We start from the raw sequence: 19,992 nt of genomic DNA on the forward strand, positions 1-19,992 counted from the left end.
CAGCCCCACGACCTCTGCCTGGGACTGAAGGCCAGCTCTCTGTGTCCCTGTCTCTTTTTTAGGGCGGGGTGCTGTGATGCCTAGAAACTTAATTCTTTCAGGATGCATGAGCCTGAGGGAGGGACACCCCCAGATGTGTGGATGAGGGCAGACCCTCACCCTACTCCTCATCCCCAGGCCCGCCCACTTTCTTGCCAGTGGGCCCCTTTTCCACTACCCCCCCAGGTGAGGCTGGCTCAGTGCTCCCCAGCCCCTCCACTGCCCCAGTCCAGTGGTGCCCGCTGCCCCAGCACTTTTCCTCAGGGACATGGCTTGCTAGTAGCATTCCTCTGGGAGCAGTGGTTGCTCCTGTCCCGTCACTTCAACTAGACCCTTCAGTTGGCCTTCCAAGGCCTTTGCTGGGTCCAGCTTACTTGACCTCCTTTTCTCTCCACTCACTCCTCGGGTCTTTCGGAAATCTCATTGTCTCCCTTTCTCACCAGCCCAGCCTCAGGCCTTTGTTGGTTGTGTACCCACCCACCTTTTTTCCTGTTTTTCTGTTTCTTTATACACACACACACACATACACATATACTTTTCATATTTTAATTATACAAATATATTTTCAATGTAGGAAGACTAGAAGGTACAGATAAGTCTTATCTATATCCTTTCAGATTGTTTTTCTTTGAACACACATATATGTATTTTGTTGCAGTAATTCCTACCTGTCCAAAAATACTTCAATGCCCTTTTCTAGTCTTAATTTCTTCAGACCTCTGGCCTCAAAACCCAGAACCAGCCCATCTCTTCCAGGCAGTCCTAACTGCTCAAGCCTTCTCAGTTTGTTCCCTTCCGAGCCCATGCTGGTATTCTTGTTTCCTACCATTCCATGTCTTCAATCCTAACCTCTACTTTGGGGTTCACAGTGGAAGGTGGGGGGCCGCACCCATTCCTCTGATCCTTCTCTTGGTGCCTGCCTGCCGGGTGCTGGGCACGCAGAGGTGACTCTCGGCCGGTTCTAGGTCTATTGTTTCCTGTGTGCACACCCCTGCCCGTGGAGGGTGAACTCTGCCATGACCCTGCCAGCCGGCTTCTGGACCTTATCACCTGGGAGCTGGAGCCCGATGGAGCTTTGGACCGGTGCCCATGTGCCAGTGGCCTCCTCTGCCAGCCCCATAGGTGAGGTCCCACCTGTCCTTCCTGTCGAGGGCCGAGAGCACAGGAGGTGCCACCCAGTGGGGACCCAGGAACAGAAGCTGGGGGGAGATGTGGATTTAAGACAGGTTTAGTTTGAGGTGTCCTTGGGTTTTCCAGATGGAGGGCCCAATGACAATCTCTAGAATGAGGGCTCAGGAGGTGTGGCCAGGGCACAGATCTGGGCTCATCCAGTTGGGGAGTTGAAGCCTCCTGGGTAGATGCCTTTAAAAAGACTGGGTGGGGAGGGCTCCCAGGCCCATCATGATGACAACCAGAGAAGAGGGCAGAGGAGACAGAAGGTGCAGCCAGAGAGGCAGGAGGGGCCCCGGGAGAGTGGCCAGCAGAGTTAGAGGCCGCGGAGGGATGTGAGGCGTCAGGCCTGCTGGACGCTGGTTTCTCAGTGTGCGTCTCACTCAGCGGCCACTGCTCTGCCCTTCTTTCCCAGAAGAATCCAGGGTGGCTGGGCAGGTAGATAGAACTCTGGGTCTAGCCCACGGGCACAGTGGGTGAGCTCTCAGGGGCTGCTTCTGCCTGGGGGCCTGGGCGGGCAAGGGGCTGTAAACTGTCAGACCTCAGAGTCCTCGGGGTTGCCCCAGCGGGTCAGTCACAGGAGGACAGACCTGCGCTAGACACAGGAGAGCTGCCTTCTGAGGACACCTGCTCACAGGTGTCCCTCCATTGGGGTGTTCGAAGGCAAGGGGTTAGGGGAAGTTGAGCTGGGGTCGTGCAGAGGGCGAGGCCTTAGTTTGAGGGCTCCCCATTTCTCCCTCCACAGCCACAGCCTGGTGTATGTGTGCAAGCCCACCTTCGTCGGGGGCCGTGATGAGGACGGGGAGAGCCTGGTGCCCAGAGAGGCCCCTGATGAGTATGAAGATGGCAGCTTCATGGAGGAGGTGCGCCGGGAGCTGGAGAACCTGGAGAGGAGCCTGTCAGTGGAGATGGCTCTCGGGGAGCCCGGGGCTGCCTCTGAGCTGCTGGAGGGAGAGGAGATTTAGACCCAGGCCTGTTGTGTGGGTAGATGTGCAATAGAGTAGCTAATTTATTTCCCTAGGTGTGGGCTCACCAGGCTTTTTTCTGTGGCCTCTTCCCAGTACACTTTCCTTCTGGCTTGAAACAACGAGGGGCTGCACCCTTGTCCAGCACGCCCCGCCTCACTGTGCATCCTCACAGCTCTGGTGCCTGGGGAAGACTGGGGTGTGGGAGGCTGAAGCAGAACAGGGCAGCTAAACTGGTCCAAAGTATTGGCGGCTCTGCCTCTGCTGGTTGGCAGATGGCATGTTTCGTTTTGTCTGACATTGCCTTGAGTGTTATTGGGGGCGGGGAGGGGATGGAAGAGGATGCAGAATTTCCCCATGATGGGTTTTAGGGGAATGTTGACTCTCAGACACGTGGAGAAGGATGCCCTGCTTTGCAAACGTAAACCTGTGAAAATGCAACCAGTGAATCTGTCATGCTGTTCCCGCCATGGGCACAGGCACCACGCGCTGCCCTGAGCTGCTGCAGGGGAGATGTCTTCCGCGTTGCCTGCGTTCGTCCTCAGCAGTGTTACTCAGCTCCTACCTCTGTGCCAGGGCAGCAGTCCACGTCCTCTCACCACAGCCTGCTGAAGGGGGGTATTGGTCTCCTCGTTGGTCAGGATCTCAGAGGCTCAGAGATGTCATCTTGCTTGCCCAAGTCACACAGCTAGTGAAGACCAGAGCAGACTGCCCAGGTGTGACTCCAAGCCCAGTGCTCTCCCTACTGCTCCCCATCAGCTTCCGTGTGCCAAAAGTCCCCACTATGAGGAGGACGAGATTTTTCTCTTTTTTTTGAGGCACATCTGGAACGAAAGTCAAACTAGTTCACATATCCCTGTAAGGTTGAACTTCTACTGTTAAAAATACAGCATGCTTGCTGTGGGGGTGGCTGTCATTCTAGCAGAGACAGAAAGTACTAACACTGTCCCCTGTGGCAGTCAGTCACATCAGTAGCTTTGAAGGTACACATGACTGGAGCATAATATACGTTAACTTGCCAGAAACAGTACTTAGGTAATCGTAGGGCCAGGATTATAAATGAAATTTGTAAAATCACTTACCAACAACCGAAGACCATTATCAGCCACATGGAGAAAATCAAACCAAGCAAGGCTCTATGATATATGCTTGTAATATCCAAGCTGAGAGCACTGAATTGTATGCTGTTCCATAAATGATATTTTCAGGTGTCATGGACTGTTTCCATCATGTATGCATCCAGAGTTATTAAATGTTAAAGTCACAATTGTATAAGCATGCTTTCTTTGAGTTTTAAATTATGTATAAACACATATGTTGCATTTAGAAACCAAGCATAAATCACTTAAACTACTCTTTTGTAATTCTTGGACTTTTTTTTTTTTTTAATAAATAGAAAACCCTTTCAGCCAGAAAAAAAAAATGAACTGCATTGTCCAAAAAGGAAAAAAAAATTCCTCCATAATGCAAAATTTCCAGGCAACTGAAGCATCAAAATATTTTAGAAATGTTAACCATTTTTGGATGGGAATTAGTCCTCAAGAGTGTCAGTGCTTCACTGTCTCTGGAGGAGTGAATGGAATGTGTAAGCCCTTTTTGGGGCTTCCCTGGAAGCTCAGCTGGTAAAGAATCTGCCTGCAATTCAGGAGACCTCGATTCAATTCCTAGGTCAGGAAGATCCCCTGGAGAAGGGATAGGCTACCCACTCCAGTATTCTTGGGCTTCCCTGGTGGCTCAGATGGTAAATAATCCACCTGCAATGCGGGAGACCTGGGTTCAATCTCTGGGTTGGGAAGATCCCCTGGAGGAGGGAACACCAACCACTCCAGTATTCTTGCCTGGAGAATCCCATGGACTGTAGCCTGCCAGGCTCCTCTCTCCACTGGGTTGCAAAGAGTCGGACAAGACTGAACGACTAAGCACACAACACAGCACACGCCCGTTTTGAGGGGAGGCTGCTTTAATCAGTTGTAGTTCCAGACCGAACACAGGTCTTCAGGGACCATAATTCATAGTAATGAAGCTACTATATATGAAGGTCAGGGTGATATATGGGTGATGGACACCAGATTAGACAGTATACACATATTAACTCAATCTTCATTAAATCCATGAAGAGTATTTTCTTCATTTAGCAGATGAAATGGAGACTCAAAAAGCTGAAGTGAAAGAGACGTCAAACAAAAACAGTTATCTAGTACAGTATGCCCAGGATATATTGATAATTTAAAGATGCGATACACAGCTGTTCTCTCTTTAGTGTCCACAACCATCAAGACCACTCTGCACCCTTATTACTCACCAGATACTCAGGCCCAGGTGCTGCGATATGCCCCAGGGGTACCAAGTTGATCCAGACAGGGTCCCTTCCCTGAAGGTGTCCCAGCCGAGTGAGGGAGAGACACTGAATGCAGCATTGGCAGAAGGCAAGCCATCAACCCTGCATCTGCCGTGTTGCAGGAGCCTGCAGGGGCACACGGCTTGGGAGGAGCAGAGCGGGAACTGGCTTTCGAAGATGACAGTTGCTCAGGAGGGCAGAAGGAATAGGAACGGTTAGGCAGGAAGATGCGAGTGCCAGACTACCGCGTAAGGGAAGTATTCACAGGGTCTGGGGTTTAGGATATGGGTATCCTTTGGGGGCTGTTATTCTGCTTACCGCAGAATGGAAAATGTCTGGGCCCTTGAATTCGTTGAGAAGGAACGCAGTCCCGCCGTCAGCTATTTCTGGACTCCTTCTAAAGTCAACCACAAACAAGACAGATCAAGTGCTGTTAGTCTATGTTGTTTGAAATGAAAAACAAGCAAAAGGCGAACAAAGTATAGCTTTATGAATCCCAACCCACTTGCTTTCCAGCCTGCAATGGGAAAGCAAGTTTAGAAAATGAAGGGTTTGGGTGTTTGGTACAAGCTCTGAGTCTGAGCCCCACCTTCTGCACAGGTAAGTGGCTGGCTTGTCCACCCACCCAGTCTTAGACTGAGGAGGAGTATAATGGAACAAAAATGATTGCTGCGGATTCTTCCCAGCTTCCTCTTCATACTGTCTTCCTGCTCCCTCTCTTTACTCCTCCAAGTCATTTCCAGCCTCCCTACCCTGTTTCTTTGGGCTTTTGATACACTCAGGACAAAGGGGTGTAAGGCAGGATGAGAGCTGAAAAGAGAAACAAGGTGGTCTGCTGTGGTGGAAGAGTGGGATACAGGGAGGAAGTACTCCTGGGGTCTGTGCATCTGCACCAGAGTCTAGAAAGCCGACTAGATTAGAGATTATGTTTTGATAGTCAGACCGGGTTTCTAAAGGCAGAGAGCCGAGAGCCGTGGAGCTAGGCATCTCCTCGTAGGGCTTGCTGAGAGGTGTTCAACTGCCTTACATAAATTGACAAAAGAGCGGGTAAGAAATCCCCTTTTGGAAGATCACAGTGTTTGGAAAATAGGTTATTTCTCTCTGACTTCCTGAGGCAGAGGCAATAAAACTAACATGGATGCAACTAGAAATAATCATAAGTGAAGTTAAGTAAGAAGGATAAATACCATTATCACTTAGATGTGGGATCTAAAATATGACATAAATGAGCCTATGAAACAGAATCATGGACACAGAGAACAGACTGGTGATTGCCAAGGAGAAGGGGAGTAGGGCAGGATTGGGAGTTTAGGATTAGCAGATGCTAACTGGCATATACAGAATGGATAAACAAAGTCCTACTGTATAGCACAACGAATGATTCAATATCCTGTGATAAATCATAATGGTATGTACATGTGTGTGTGTGACAGTGACCTCACCACCACCAACAGGAGGCTGCTCTTTGCCCTCTTCCTTACCTTTGCCACCATCCATAGAGCTAGTGCAGAAAGAGCCAGTGGGGAGTGGGAGTGTTGACCACTGCCTCCTTCCCTTGCTAAGCAGAGAGCATCACATCCAGCAGGCACTGTGTGTGTGCTGAGGGGTGGAGACCTTTGAATCAGATGACTGAAAAACTTCAACATCAGATTGTTTGAATAATGCAAAGTGACTTAAAAGTTACAGAACTGCGAGTCCTCTTCCAATGTGAAACTGTATTCAATAAAACACAGCTGGCACAGTTACCAGAAAAACAGAACCACTCTACTATTCGTATCTCAAAAAGGTGATACTTCAGTTGGCTACTTTAGCATTATAAAAGGCTGAACATGAAGCATGCCCTCTATACTGGTGGAAGGGATAGGTTGTGAACAAAGGAAGCAGAGACAGAACATGGTACTCACCTTTAAAGCAAGGTTCTGGGGCCCACTGATCCCCTGACATGGGAAATTCTCAGGCCCTGACCAGTTAAGACCAGTGAGGGAAGTAGGTGGTGGTACTATCATGGAGGACAGGCAGAACAGCCCTCCCCAGAACTCTTTTGCCCTAACTTGGCCCCTAGTCTTTTCTAAACGGTTAAACCTGATTTAATGCACTCACGAATTTGGCAAGTATTGTTTCTGAGAGTAAAGGTTCGAAAATTAACACTGTATCTAACCAGATGCTCATAGCACCCCCTTCCCCACCAAGGACACTGAAGGAGCATCTTCTGATGGCCTGTACACCAAGCCTATGTGACTAGAAACTTTATTTAGGTGGTGAACTCCTTTGGAAACCTGACTTTTAAAATAGCATTTATTAGACCCCTAGAAAACTATACATGCACACAATTTTGCATTTAAGGATTTTTGGCCCTAGAAGGCTTTCGACTGCTAGTGACCAAAATATTGTTTTGCAAAAATTAGAAATTGCTTAGATGGAATACATTTAGAAAAGAAAAATCTTATGAATTCAGATTATCTATTACATATTGTCTAGACTATAATTTGCAAGTCACAAGCGCAAGAGTTGGTTATTTTTTATGCTAAACAAAGGGACAAAATTCAGAACAGCAGCCAATTGAAAAGGAAAAACTAGCAAATGAACCAGAATAAAAGATTTTATTGTATTCCATACATTCACAGGTCACTTCCAGATTTAGCAATAACACTACAGTGCTCTGATACTGTGCACTCTCCAGCTCAGACCATGCTGGAAATCTGTAGCTGTAGCTGTCTAGATACCATTCCCAGCAGTGCAGCCTGGCAAACAACAGCTAATTGACTGTGGCAGAATTCACTCCCATTTTCTCAGAAAGTTAAAGGATCGATACTTTCCATTCCGTTACAAAAGAGATTACCAAACACTGTAGTATAGAGTTCCTTCCCTCACTCCTTTTTATCTTGTTATGGACTGCTATCCCTTAGTTTGAGAAGCAGACATTTATCTAGCAAACCTCTGTACAGACCAGCTAAATAACCAAGGCAGAGTAGTGAAAACATAGCTCTTGTTTCTTTGGCCAGAATTCACCCCTGACCTTCAGCCCCTGCCACAGATATGCAAGTACTTGGTTCTCAGTGTGCCTGGCTGACACAAACTCATGTGCCCCACGGTAAAACCGCTTCAAAACTCTGGCGTATGTCATGGGGGGCAGGGTCACACTTTATTGCATGTGGCCTGCCACAGCCTCAGAAGATTCAGTAGAGTGATCACCAGGTTCCACTGTCCCTTGGCTTAGAGGTGCTCACTTGATTCTCTGAGGAAGGCTGACACATGAATCTCTTCACCACAAATTACTGCTTCCATTGCCACAAATCAGTTTGAAATCACCATTCCTTTCTACTGAGATTTTTAAAGTGCAACATGGCACTGAGGAGCAAAAAGCTTTTTCTTTTCTATAATGAAATATACATTTTCTTTACTCTTGGTGTTTGTAATATGCCTGCAATTAGAAGCAGCAAACACGAAACAAAACATGGGTAGAAGGCACAGGATGAGGAGCAGTATGGAAAGTTTACTATTTACTCTTACAGGAACACCAAACCAAACAAGGCCCCAAACCCATTTTGTTAACAAATCGGTCTCCTCTGTTCCACAGTCAGTCCTTGAAAGCAGAAACCACATTTACTAACCCCTGTATCCCAGGTAAGCAGGCCTGTACCAGAACCAAGTAGCCATCATGTTACACCAGAAAATCTAAGTGATCCGAAAGACAACTCGTTAACAAATGCTTAACATTTTCCTCTGAGAATACCATCAAGTCTACTAATCCAAACCCAGAATAGTACTGCCATTCAATTTAGCAGAATGCTACATAGTCGATATGGAATAAAAATTAGCCACAAAAATACCTTAGAAAAGATTTCTTTCTCCCCCTTGTGGAGACTTTTAAGATATTATGGAATTCTCAATCATTATATTCAAACTGCAACCTTTGTTAATACTATTTTTTAATTCTTTCTTAAAAGGGAAAAAAGGTAAATTTTTGATTTTGAAATATTGACAGGATCCTCCAAAGTTAAATATTAACATCTTTTCATCTCTCTTACGAGAACTTTACTGTAAACATACATTATCACAGAATTAACTATTCAATATGTTACAAAATGTTATACTGAAAGAAAACAAATCTCTTCTGAACCCAGATTCTTCATCCACAAAAGTTTAATGACTAAAATACCACCACAGAATGAACAAATGTTTTATTGGCATGTTCATTGTTGTAAACAGCATCTGGCATGAAAAAGTTTTACCAAAACCTTTTTATTGATTTTTATAAATTAGATGGCATTTTCAAAATTGACGTAGAGTTGTGTTCACTGAATAGCTGTATTTAGCAAATTTGCTGATTCTAACAGACTCTGCAATGAAATCATGGTGACTCTATTAGCCTGTGCCATGACCTGACTTCCTAGCAAGTTTATTCAACACGATGTTAAGACGTTTCCCCAAAGTTAAACTACATGTAACTACGTGTCAACTCCAAAAATTAAACTGGGACTTACAAGGTTTTAGAAGATTCAAACTTGAAGTAAAACTTCAAAAATAAATGTACAAAATAAAAATTGAAGCCACTGAACAGAAAAACCTCATTAACAAGGGCAAATACAATCGTATGGGACCCAGTGCTGAGGAACCTCACTGAGGGTTACATTTACATAGACTGCTATACCTCTCAATGTACATAAATGTACATCATGAATGATATGCAAAAGGAATAACCACGGGAAATAGCTGAACTGCAATTATGGTAACTCAATAGGAGCAATTTTATTTACATGCTGAATGAACGAGTGAAACGAATTCTCTACATCCATAACTTACGTACAATCAGTTATAATTACAACATTGCAGCAATCTGAGCTGCCACCTGCTGGGAGCAGTCTAGGGAAATGTTTTGATGTTCTAGAATAATGTTCTTAATACTTTGCCAAAAATGAAAAAAATAAAAATACAACTTCACAATTCTTTACTGGGTTATGGCTGGTTCTAAGATTTTCTTTCTTCAGCTCCTGTTTTTGCTGCTTTCCAAGAGTCAACACACGTTGCATTTACTTCTGAATTGTCAATGAGGTAATGTGTGTATCAGTGAAATAAACAGAAAATTCATTCATTCATGGCCTTTGCACAGCTTTTATTATTAAGCTATGAGCATCCTGTTTGAGGCTGGTTTTACTAGCGGCTATGTGCACATCTGTCCGCAAGAAAAGAAGTTTACTCATTCCCCGTCCCACTTTTCTAGTAGCAGGCTTTGCTGTTTTTTTGCACATCCCTTTTCACTTTACAGTACATTTGACTATAGTGCACAACATGATTCCAAGTCAAAACAGTGGCCCACTGGGCACTGAGCTTCTGATTGGTGAAGGGCCATCCAATCAGTGCTGGTGTCACTGGGTTACCCCCAACCATGTCCGGCCATCATGGCACTACACAGTAGCAGTGAACCGTCTAATTGAAACCAGAATCCCCCAGGGAAAATGCTACACTAGCAGAGTCAGTCTTGAGTTAGATCTTTATTTGGTGCTCCATCCAGATAAATTTTTAGTGCTTTCTCTTTCCGAGGTGAGTATGTTACACGATGTCCTGTTTTCTGGAGTCGACTGCTTTCTTTTTTCATCAGTTCATTTCTCTGCTCATCTGTCAACTCCATTAATTCTTCTGTTCTATCCCTACATTTAAAATATTAACGACACATTAGACCAGTATACATACCATCTACCTCCTTTAATTTATGTTTAAAAGCTACAATGCTCTTCAATGAAAAAATTAAATCTGATTGTCACCACTTGTTATATAACTTATACTAAGATGTCCTAGATTTCTAATGTGTTTATTATGTTAACACAGCACTCACTTCTAAAAATGGCATAGAAACAAAAAAAAAAAAAAAAGAAAAAAAAAATGGCATAGAATAATTTCCATGTTACTATTAGTATATAATGGCTATCATTTATTGAACATCTATTTATAACAGCCATTAGGCCAGTTTTTTTAAATGCAGTATTTCAAATTCTCATAAAATCCTGCAAGGCTGACATTACTGATGCCATTTTACAAATGAGGACCTAGGTAAATAAATAACGAAGCTAACTTTGGATACATATCTGCCAGGCTCCATTGACTACTCTTTTTCCTCTCTCTATGTACCATGACAGATCCGGTAGCCACTAGCCATGTGTGTCTATTGAAGTATGTAAGATCCAAATTGAGATGGGTGGCAAGTGTAATAAACACATAATATTTCTAAGACTACAAGGAAAATTATGCAAAATATCTTAGAAATGATTTTTATATTGTTTACATGTCATAATGATATTTTGGATATAGTGGGTTAGAAATACTTATTAAAATAATGTTACCTTTCTACATTTTAAAATGTGGCTAACTAGAAATTTTAAAATGCAATATACGGCTTGTATTGTATTTCTACTGGTCAGGGCTACTCTGTATCGTAACAATCATAAAGCTGTTTATGAAAAATAAGATGTACAACAAAAATGTGGTATCTCTAGAAATAACCAAAACATTGTGAATGTTACCTATAAAATATGACTGCACCATCATCACAGATATAAAGAGGCCAGACATTCAGGGTAGAAACTTTGGGATTCCAGTCCAAATCCTGATGAATATCCAGGACAGAAATATCGCAGGGAAAAGTTCCTCTACCCTAAGGAAAAAAGAATGAATGAATGAATGTCACCGTTGGCCGTGTTTACTTAGCACTAGTACCCAGATTTAAACACTCTCAGGGTCTTACCTTGGCAAACTCAATATCTTCTAAAGGAATTCCACTGATTTCATAAAGCTGTAAGAGGAAACATTTTACATGAGTTCACCTAAAAACTAAGTTTGCTGAAACAAGCAATTTTCTTTTCACCTTGTGAACAAAGAAATAGTTTTGATTTTTTCCAAAGTAACATGTTTGATATAAAATTTTTTGAAAGCAGGAAGTAGAACTGTCTCCCCAGTCCACCTGCAAGTGCCATGTCTCAAAATATCAATTTAGTATTAATATATTCCTTCCAGACCTTTTCCTATGCATATATAAACTATATACACATTTATAAAATACATAAAGCTGCATCTATGAAATATATCTATGATAACTTTATATAACCTAGAAAAAACAGCATACAGAGTAACCTCATTCTCTTCACTAGTTGAAAAATATACCATTTTATTTCCAATTGATGGACATTGAGCATGTTTTTAGGTTTTCCCAGTTACAATTCTATACAGTATGTATACTTTGTATATATTTCCTTGCATATCTCTACAAATTTCTTTTTACTGAATTCTTAGATGTACACTGCACATGTGAGATGTTTATAAACAATGTCAAGCTGAACCCTGAAAAACTTATGTCAATTTAATCACTTATCGAAGGTATACGATATTGCCTGTTTTACCCAAGCCATGATGACTCTAGGTCACCAACTTCCAAGATCTAATGCTTGATGATCTGAGGTAGAGGTATTCCCAAACCATCCTCCTTCCCCTACCCTGCCTGGTTCAAAGAAAAATTACCTTTCATGAAAATGGTCCCTGGTGCCAAAAAAGCTGGGGACTGTTGCTCTAGATATTTTTATTTTCTAAATCTTCATCATTATTTAAGAGGTAAAAAAGTGCTACTATTGTCTTCTATTTTTTTTTTTTTGCTGCTGTTATTGTTTTAACTTGTATTTCTTGTTCTATGAATTGCCTATTCATGTTCTTTGCTTATTTTAAAATTAGACTGTCCAGTTTATTAATTTGTATCTCCTTTTAAATTTGGACATGTCTCACATATGTTTCATGTTTTCCCCTTTCTTTTAGTTTTATTTATGCGTTGCTTTAAAAATATTTTTTGAGGGGGTGCTGTGCAGAAGATTTAATTTTTATATTGCCTATCTTTCCTTTTCTGGCTTTTGGTATTATACTCACAAATACTTTTCCCTCTATGGGATTATAAACTTATTTTCAATATATTCATCTAGAACATTTATCATTTCACTGTATTTTTAAATATAAATTTAATACATGTAGAATTTTTTGGTATGAAATATGGAAATACATTTTTTCCCAAAATGCCAACTGTCTTTGTACCTTTCTCCAGGGATCTTTAGGATTCTCACCTTTGCTAACCCTAACCTTCAGCTGGATTCTCTATTTAATTATACTTCATCTGGTTTTTAAAATATATATAACAATTTACTCTAGTAACTCTAATCCTAACTACTTAGGGCAAAGTTGATCCAAGTAATAGAAAGCGGGGGCTCACTTCTGGATGGCCAGAAGTCAACATAATTTTTCAAAGCATCAGCAGCCCTCAGAAACAATGGCCATGTGGCACAGGTGTGACTGAAAACAGACAGGCTGCCGCATCAGTGTCTGGCGCTTACTTTGTAGGGTCTTTCTTATGCAACACACAAAAAAATGTATGTTAGTTCATTTTGTTTAAAATGAGTTTACCTTCTCTCGCAACTCATCAACACTACTGCTTTCCAACACAACCTCCTGGAAGGGATCCAACTTCATCTCTGAAGGCCTCCACCGTCTTGACAAAACTGCAAGTTGTGACATGGACTTCATCTTCTCCACCCCTAAGAATATGCAAGAGTAAGCCATCATTCCATTTACTCTAAAGATTCATAATATGCCTTTTCTTATACTGCCTCAAAAACAAAAATTTCCTTCAGGCATTATTCTTAAAAAGCAGGCATAAAAGAAACTAGTTATCCCAAGGAGGTTTTCAGAATAAAATACTCCCTCTCCCCACTCCAGTCTCAGAAGATAATTCGTAACCCCACAAGCTCTCCTTCCACCAGGACTCCTAATTTCACTCTCGTGAGTCTTGCTGGACACTGTTTTCCCAGCTACTCTCATCTTTGGACCTCTAATATTTGCCCTTCTGTTGGCTCCTATCACCCCACAATCTAAAATCATAATCAAACAGCCTTCATTTTATCTTCTTTTTTCATTCAAGCTATCATTAATCCTTCTCTTTTACTCCCAAAGTTGCTGATTCTTCAAAACCCAGCTCAATTTTCCCTTTGATGTACAGAAGAGCCAACTGCACTGATGTGTTTCTCAGCACCTATCATTTTGGAATGACAGGTTTGTAGTTCTGGTTTTCCCATACACTGTGCATCTCGAAGGCAACCACTGCTCTTTATTCACTGTTGCAGCACCATGGGTCAGAATGTCTGGCAAATTACAGGCCAATGTTTCTTAGATTTAATCACATGACTTAAATCTTACTCAAGTACTTTGATGCTAAAATATATACTGAAATGATACTGATGCAAGGATCCACCATTCAGTGACATATTCTGGCTAATTCATCTCTGCCAATATATACTCCTTCCTAACAAGGGTGACGTCTATGTCCTTCATCTCTTCTTGGCCTACCCAGACACAGGGATTACTCTGTAAGGCCCCAAATACTCAGAGAAGGAATAACTGGTAACACACATTGCTCTTCTAGGTCACTGTTACACAGTTATACAGGAAACTGGGACACATAGATAGGAACACCTACACACAGCGCACTGCGTGCAGATGAGGGCAGAGATCAGGACACTGTCAAGGCATCTATCTACAGGCCAAGGACCAAGAGACTACCAGCAAACCACCGCCAGGAGAGAGGCGTGGAGCAGACTCCCCCCACCGCCAACAGAAGGGACCCACCCTGACAACGTCTTGATCTCAGATGCCCAGCCTCCAAAACTGTGAGAAAAGAAATTTCTGTTGTTTAAGCCACCCAGTCTGTGATACATTGTGATAGCCTAGAAAACTAATATTGTTCTCAAAATTTCTGAAAAAGTAATAGCACATCCTCAAAGCAAATAAACCAAAATGAAACAAGATACTAAAAAACAAACGTGTCTAAGAAATGTTTACTTTCAGTAAAAAGTACTAAAAATACAACTTTGAAATTGCAACTTCCCTGAAAGGAGGAATTCATATTCTTAAAATTAGAGAAAAGAAGAAATATTTAAAAGGCAAATGGGGCCCAGAGAAAAGATAGAAGCAGCTCATTATTTGAGAAAAGCTACAGTCTTCTATTATTTCTAGAGAACTTCTGATATTTCTCCACAGAAATAATGATAATACCATCAAGAACTTCAAGGAAAACCTCCCAGTTGCTGGAAATATTAATATCTTCTTCATAAATATGATAATCCAAAAAGACAGTGCCAGGATTCTTCCATGTTTTTTTCCTTAGACGAAACCTACAAATGTGATAAGATATTTTAAACTACTATACTCTGAAATTCTTAACTTAAAAAAAGTAACATGAATCTGACATCAAGGAAAAAATGAAATGTTCAAATACAAAAGTCAAGTGGTTATTCATTAAAATTTTGGGAAAATATAATGAAATGATCTCAAGACATCAAATTGAGTATCCTGCAAAGGAAGCTCATACCAATTCCTAAATAATTTTGCTTAGTTCTATCATATTAATCTACAGTACAAAATTCTGAACAGTACAGGAATTTAAAATTCTCCGTTTTAGAAAATCATACCAATCCATGTCAAGTGACCACACTGTCTTTCTTCAAATTGCGATGACACTGTAATTTTACTTTACCTGTCAATACTGAGCTCTAAACCACACTGCTCCCTGAGTTGAGGAATTAACTCCTCTTTTGATTGCCGTACAGTCATTCCTTTAGCAAAAACAGCATCTAGCAGAAACTTGCATGGCTAGGGATGTAAAGATAAACAATTATACCACACCCTGAATTACACATTAAAATGAGGATCAACAAAACATTTTATTTGTACTTTATAGTGTGACAATTACTGGACTGGGTTTAGGAGTCTGTCTTCCTATATTTAAATCTTGGCTCCATTACTTACTAACCCTATTATCTTGAACAAGTTTACTTAACATTTCTGTACCTCAGTTCTCTCATCTGTAAACTAGGGACAGTATCTTCCTCAGAGTCACTGTGAAGATTAGATATGGTAATACATTCATATTTATCTTCTTATAATACAATGATCATCACCTTTATAGAGTAAAATGAGGGAAATGATTACTAATTTTGCAAATACATCCATTGTCTCAAAAGAGATACAGAATCCACAAACTCCAAAGAAAGATAAGTCAAAATGAGTGTAATGAATCACACATAAGAGATATAACTGATGCCTAATAAAATATTTGTTGAACAAATGAAGGCATTTTATGAAAACATTACCCGCTTATTTGCTGTTTTTCACATCTGTCTAGGTCTTCATTGAGACGTTATAAATGTCTTAAAAATAGTGTCTTTGACTTATTCTTCTGGGTATTTACCACCATTTAAAATATCACAGGAATATTTTATTACTCCCCTAGAACATAGTCTGTTTAGATTCTTAATCCACCGTTTAAAAGCAGTATGAACTTGGGCATGTTACTTAACTTCTCTGCGCCTATGTTTCTTAACCTATATAGTGGGAATAATAGTACTTTTATAATAGAGTTAACTGATGAGGATTAAAGGAGTTAATATCTGTAAGCACTTAGAGAACAAAGAGGCACTAAATATAATGCTAGTTAAAAAATGACTCTCTGAACTAAAAAAGTATATACTCTACAGGTCAGCTGTCATCCTTCTGTATCATTATACAATCATTCCCAGAAAATAAGCATGAACAAATCCACTTTTAAAAAGCAGAAAATGTATGCCATTCCAGCATTTGTATCAACACTTCAGATCAGAGGGATGACAAAAATGGTCTGAGGGCCATGATCTGGTGCCTGTTTTTCTGAGTGACATTTTACTGGAAGGAAGTCACTGCTGTTGGCTTACGTATTGCCTGTCTGTTTCTGTGCTATAATGGCAGCACAGAGTAGCTACAACAGAGAGAGTATGGCCTGCACAACTGAAACATTCCCTAAAAAGAAATATTCCTTCTGTGTGTTGTGCTGTGCTTAGGTGCTCAGTCGTGTCTCTTTGCAACCCCTTAGACTGTAACCTGCCAGGTTCCTCTGTCCATGGGGATTCTCCAGGCAAAAACACTGGAGTGGGTTGCCATGCCCTCCTCCAGGGGATCTTCCCAACCCAGGGATAGAACCCAGCTAGTAAGGAAGCTGCATTGCAGGTGGATTCTTTACTGTTTGAGCCACCAGGAAAGCCCTTTTCTTCTTTAGAGAGATAAAAAGAAATGTCTAGTAATAAAATCTGTACACTGCATGTTTTTAATACCTACCCAAAGTGACCTTACATTGCTTGTAAGTATGTTACTTACCTCTTGTTCATTGACTAGAAGCTGGTACACTTTAACTCTGTATTCTCCTTTTTTAAGTGCTCTTCCCAGTCTAATTGTAATCTACAAATTAAACACACTTTTTAAGATGTACTGTCCCAGTAGAATAAACTACCCATTCTCACCCCAACTGTTTAGGAGTCTCCCCCCAGTTCTCTAGATTCTGGGCTGTTTGAGAACAGGTGTATCTTTTACTTCTGATTCCCCAATGGCTAGAATAGTAACTGACACACAGTTAACATTTAACAAATGTTTGTTAGATGAATGGAGAAAACAATAACAAAAACCCCAATAATCACTAAATAATCCTTTTAGGGTATCTATTTCATCTTACTTGGAAGTAGTGTAAGATGTTCTCAAATCTATCATTTAAAACAGACTCTAATTATTCAGAATTATTTTTATCAACCTTATTGTCATCTGAAAACGATGAAAGTGTCTCATTCAGCCGGACGCTCTCAAACTCTTGATTGCTGGCGTACACGCGAAAGACCTTGAAGTGAGAGGACAAAACTCCAACAAAGGGCTCTAAATGTTGCTTGAAAGTGGCCAGAGTAATTCTTTTGTCAACATGCACCATCAACCCTAAGCACATAAACACACAGACACGCACCAAAAAAAAAAACAGAAACAAAAACGTAAAAGAAACCTCTTAAGAGTATAAATATAGCAGATTATAGATTGCTAACTACACTGTGAGCAGGAAAAAGCACCCCTTTTCAGGTACTTGACTTTTAGCTAATGTACTACACTGAACGGATATGGACACAGCATATGCTACGTATAATCCGGTAGCTTTAAATATTCTGAGATATTTAAGTGTGAGATATTTGCTTATTCATTTTGGTCACTAATTTAAAAATCAAGCTTTCAGGAATTTTTTTCAAATACATACATTTCTAGTTCTACACAGCAGCAGTGTAGGCTCTGGCTGCGTCTCACCCCCTGCCTCTTCTGCTTCCTTACTAGCTGTCAAGACACAGAGCAAGTCACCAGCCTCCGTACCTGCATTTTGTCATTTGAAAAATGGAGATAATACAGTACCTATCTCATAGTATCTTACTGTCAATTCAGTGAGGTTAGTAAGTTAATCATGCATTTAGAATAGTTTCATAATAGTAATAACCTCAAAATCTAATTTTTTAGATTTATTAAAAAATTAGTAAATCTAGTTCTGGGATTTCTACTAAAAATGTCAAGACTAGCATACAAAGATGTCTGTCTTATCATGTAGTTGGCTGGACTGTGGAAATACCTACATGGATCAGAAACTCCAACCTCCTCTAAGCTTCAATTTAAGCTCTCTTTCCATTACAATATGGACTTCCCTGGTGGCTCAGATGGTAAAGCATCTGCCTACAACATGGAAGACCCAGGTTCAATCCCTGGATTGGGAAGATCTCCTGGAGAAGGAAATGGCAACCCACTCCAGTACTCTTGTCTGGAAAATCCCATGGACAGAGGAGCCTGGTAGGCTACAGTCCATGGGGTGGCAAAGAGTCAGACACGACTGAGCGACTTTACTTTCACTTTTTTTTGCATTATAGTAGGATTATCTTTGATGTGCTTTATTTTTTTCTAATGCTTATTATTTTAATCTTTGTCTTTTATTTTATAAGCCACTCATGATGATACTTTTGGAATATACTCATGACTTCTGGAATATATTTCTTACTCTGATCTTCATATTCTATTAGAGAGCAAAAACATCACTAGTTGTCTCTTTCTCTTATAGTAAGACAGTGCCGAATGCAAAAGCTGCCATAGAGTCTCAGGCTCATGGTTTCTCTGCAGCCCTAAGGCTCTCTGTAGGGCACACCACAAGTTTTCTGTGAAATTTACATGAAAGGTGAAGGATGAAACCTTTATATACTCTTGGTTTCCATTTTCAAGTCATCCCAACTAGGATTGATGAATTTTTCTGAATGGATTTTTCATATAATGTCTATTTACTATTTTCCCGGTTATAAAATATTGGTTCACTAGAGAAAATGTGACAAGTATGAATTAGCAGAAAACATACAGTGATGAACTTTATTTACTGTATATACATTTTGAGTCAGTATATCTTTTACTTTGTTTAAAATGTCTATTTTTAAGCTTTAAGGAATGTTCCTACATATTAACAATCTAGCTTTTGGCAAACAAACCTCTATTTATTAACCAGAGAGGGGTTAAATTTCTTGAGAGAAGGGTGTAATGAAAAAATTTCTTGATTAGAAATGAGCAGCCTATGGCTGGATTTCAGTTTTGCCACTTTGGTCTGATAAATGGCTATAGGTACTTATCCAATCTCTGAGCCTTAAGTTTTCTCATGGGATTATTACCCAGTCTCATTGACTGTTGTTCAACAAATGTAGTACATTCTAAGGCATTACTCAAATAAAAGCTATCACTGCCATTTTGGTTTCTCTCGTAACTCCTAGTAATGCTGTTATCACAGGAAGACATGAATGTTCGTTGGTTATTGATATAGTCCAATATGGTGGTTAGAACCAAGTGTTCTGGAGTTAGATGGCCTGGCTGGAATGAAGTTCTTGTTCCCCTTCACATATTAGATTTGTGACTTCAACTAACTTCTCTGAACTTCAGTGATCTCTATTATAAAACAAAGATAACAATCTTTATATCTCAAAATGTGTTTGGGGGTCAATACATGCAAAATGCTTAACACAGCACTGACAAAGTGTTAGCTTAACTGACGAGCTATAATTATTTAGTGGTTTTACAGAACACCATCATATCGATTTTCCTATCTATGCCTTCATACAGAAGAGTTCAGTCTCTTCACAGCTGCAACTTTAAAGTGCCCTCAAAAGCTTTCCTTTTTCATTCTTTTATGTATTTCTTGAAAGAGGTGGTAACCAAAATTGTACAAAGAGTTTCAGTGCAAATACATGACCATTTTTATTACTCTGGCCTTCCTATTTATAACCTACTGCCTGCAGATTACAACTGGGTCACACTGGGACAGTATTTTCAAAGAGGTCTATAAGTACTCCCTGAAACAATTCCTGGATTATAACTAATTGCTTCAAGACCATCATTTTAAGTGTTATTTGGTTATTACCTAAATGAATTGCCTATACAGTGCAGGGCATACCACTCTTCAGGTATCAAATTCTCTGTTTACCCATTCTACCTTGCCATTTCATCATTCTGGAGAATTTGTATTTTACTTGTCATCCACATTTCCCAAGCATCTACTTTCAGTTCCCTGTGGAACTGTGATGAAGCAGTCGTAGTACAGAT

General features: G+C 40.7%; 2 protein-coding genes across 3 annotated transcripts in view; one reads left to right on the forward strand and one right to left on the reverse strand.

Annotated features, from left to right (window-relative positions):
- Positions 1–3,538, forward strand: part of DKK3 (dickkopf WNT signaling pathway inhibitor 3) — a 50,578-nt gene extending 47,040 nt beyond the window's left edge. Inside the window, exons 7-8 of the mRNA XM_040258369.1 lie at positions 1,005–1,161; positions 1,955–3,538. Coding sequence (XP_040114303.1) covers positions 1,005–1,161; positions 1,955–2,174 — 377 coding nt within the window. The 3' untranslated portion in view covers positions 2,175–3,538. The remainder of the gene's footprint in view (positions 1–1,004; positions 1,162–1,954) is intronic.
- A 3,555-nt stretch (positions 3,539–7,093) lies between these two features.
- USP47 (ubiquitin specific peptidase 47) overlaps positions 7,094–19,992 on the reverse strand; it is a 105,113-nt gene continuing 92,214 nt past the window's right edge. Inside the window, exons 22-29 of one of the 2 annotated variants that reach the window (XM_040258370.1) lie at positions 17,150–17,325; positions 16,723–16,803; positions 15,071–15,186; positions 14,590–14,708; positions 12,946–13,076; positions 11,252–11,299; positions 11,031–11,161; positions 7,094–10,160 (exon numbers count right to left, since the gene is read on the reverse strand). In XM_040258370.1, the coding sequence (XP_040114304.1) occupies positions 9,986–10,160; positions 11,031–11,161; positions 11,252–11,299; positions 12,946–13,076; positions 14,590–14,708; positions 15,071–15,186; positions 16,723–16,803; positions 17,150–17,325 (977 nt within the window). In that variant the 3' untranslated portion in view covers positions 7,094–9,985. The remainder of the gene's footprint in view (positions 10,161–11,030; positions 11,162–11,251; positions 11,300–12,945; positions 13,077–14,589; positions 14,709–15,070; positions 15,187–16,722; positions 16,804–17,149; positions 17,326–19,992) is intronic. The other variant, XM_040258371.1, reaches the window with a different exon arrangement.

Source organism: Oryx dammah, unplaced genomic scaffold (genome assembly GCF_014754425.2).
Source record: "Oryx dammah isolate SB20612 unplaced genomic scaffold, SCBI_Odam_1.1 HiC_scaffold_17, whole genome shotgun sequence".
Classification (NCBI taxonomy): domain Eukaryota; kingdom Metazoa; phylum Chordata; class Mammalia; order Artiodactyla; family Bovidae; genus Oryx; species Oryx dammah.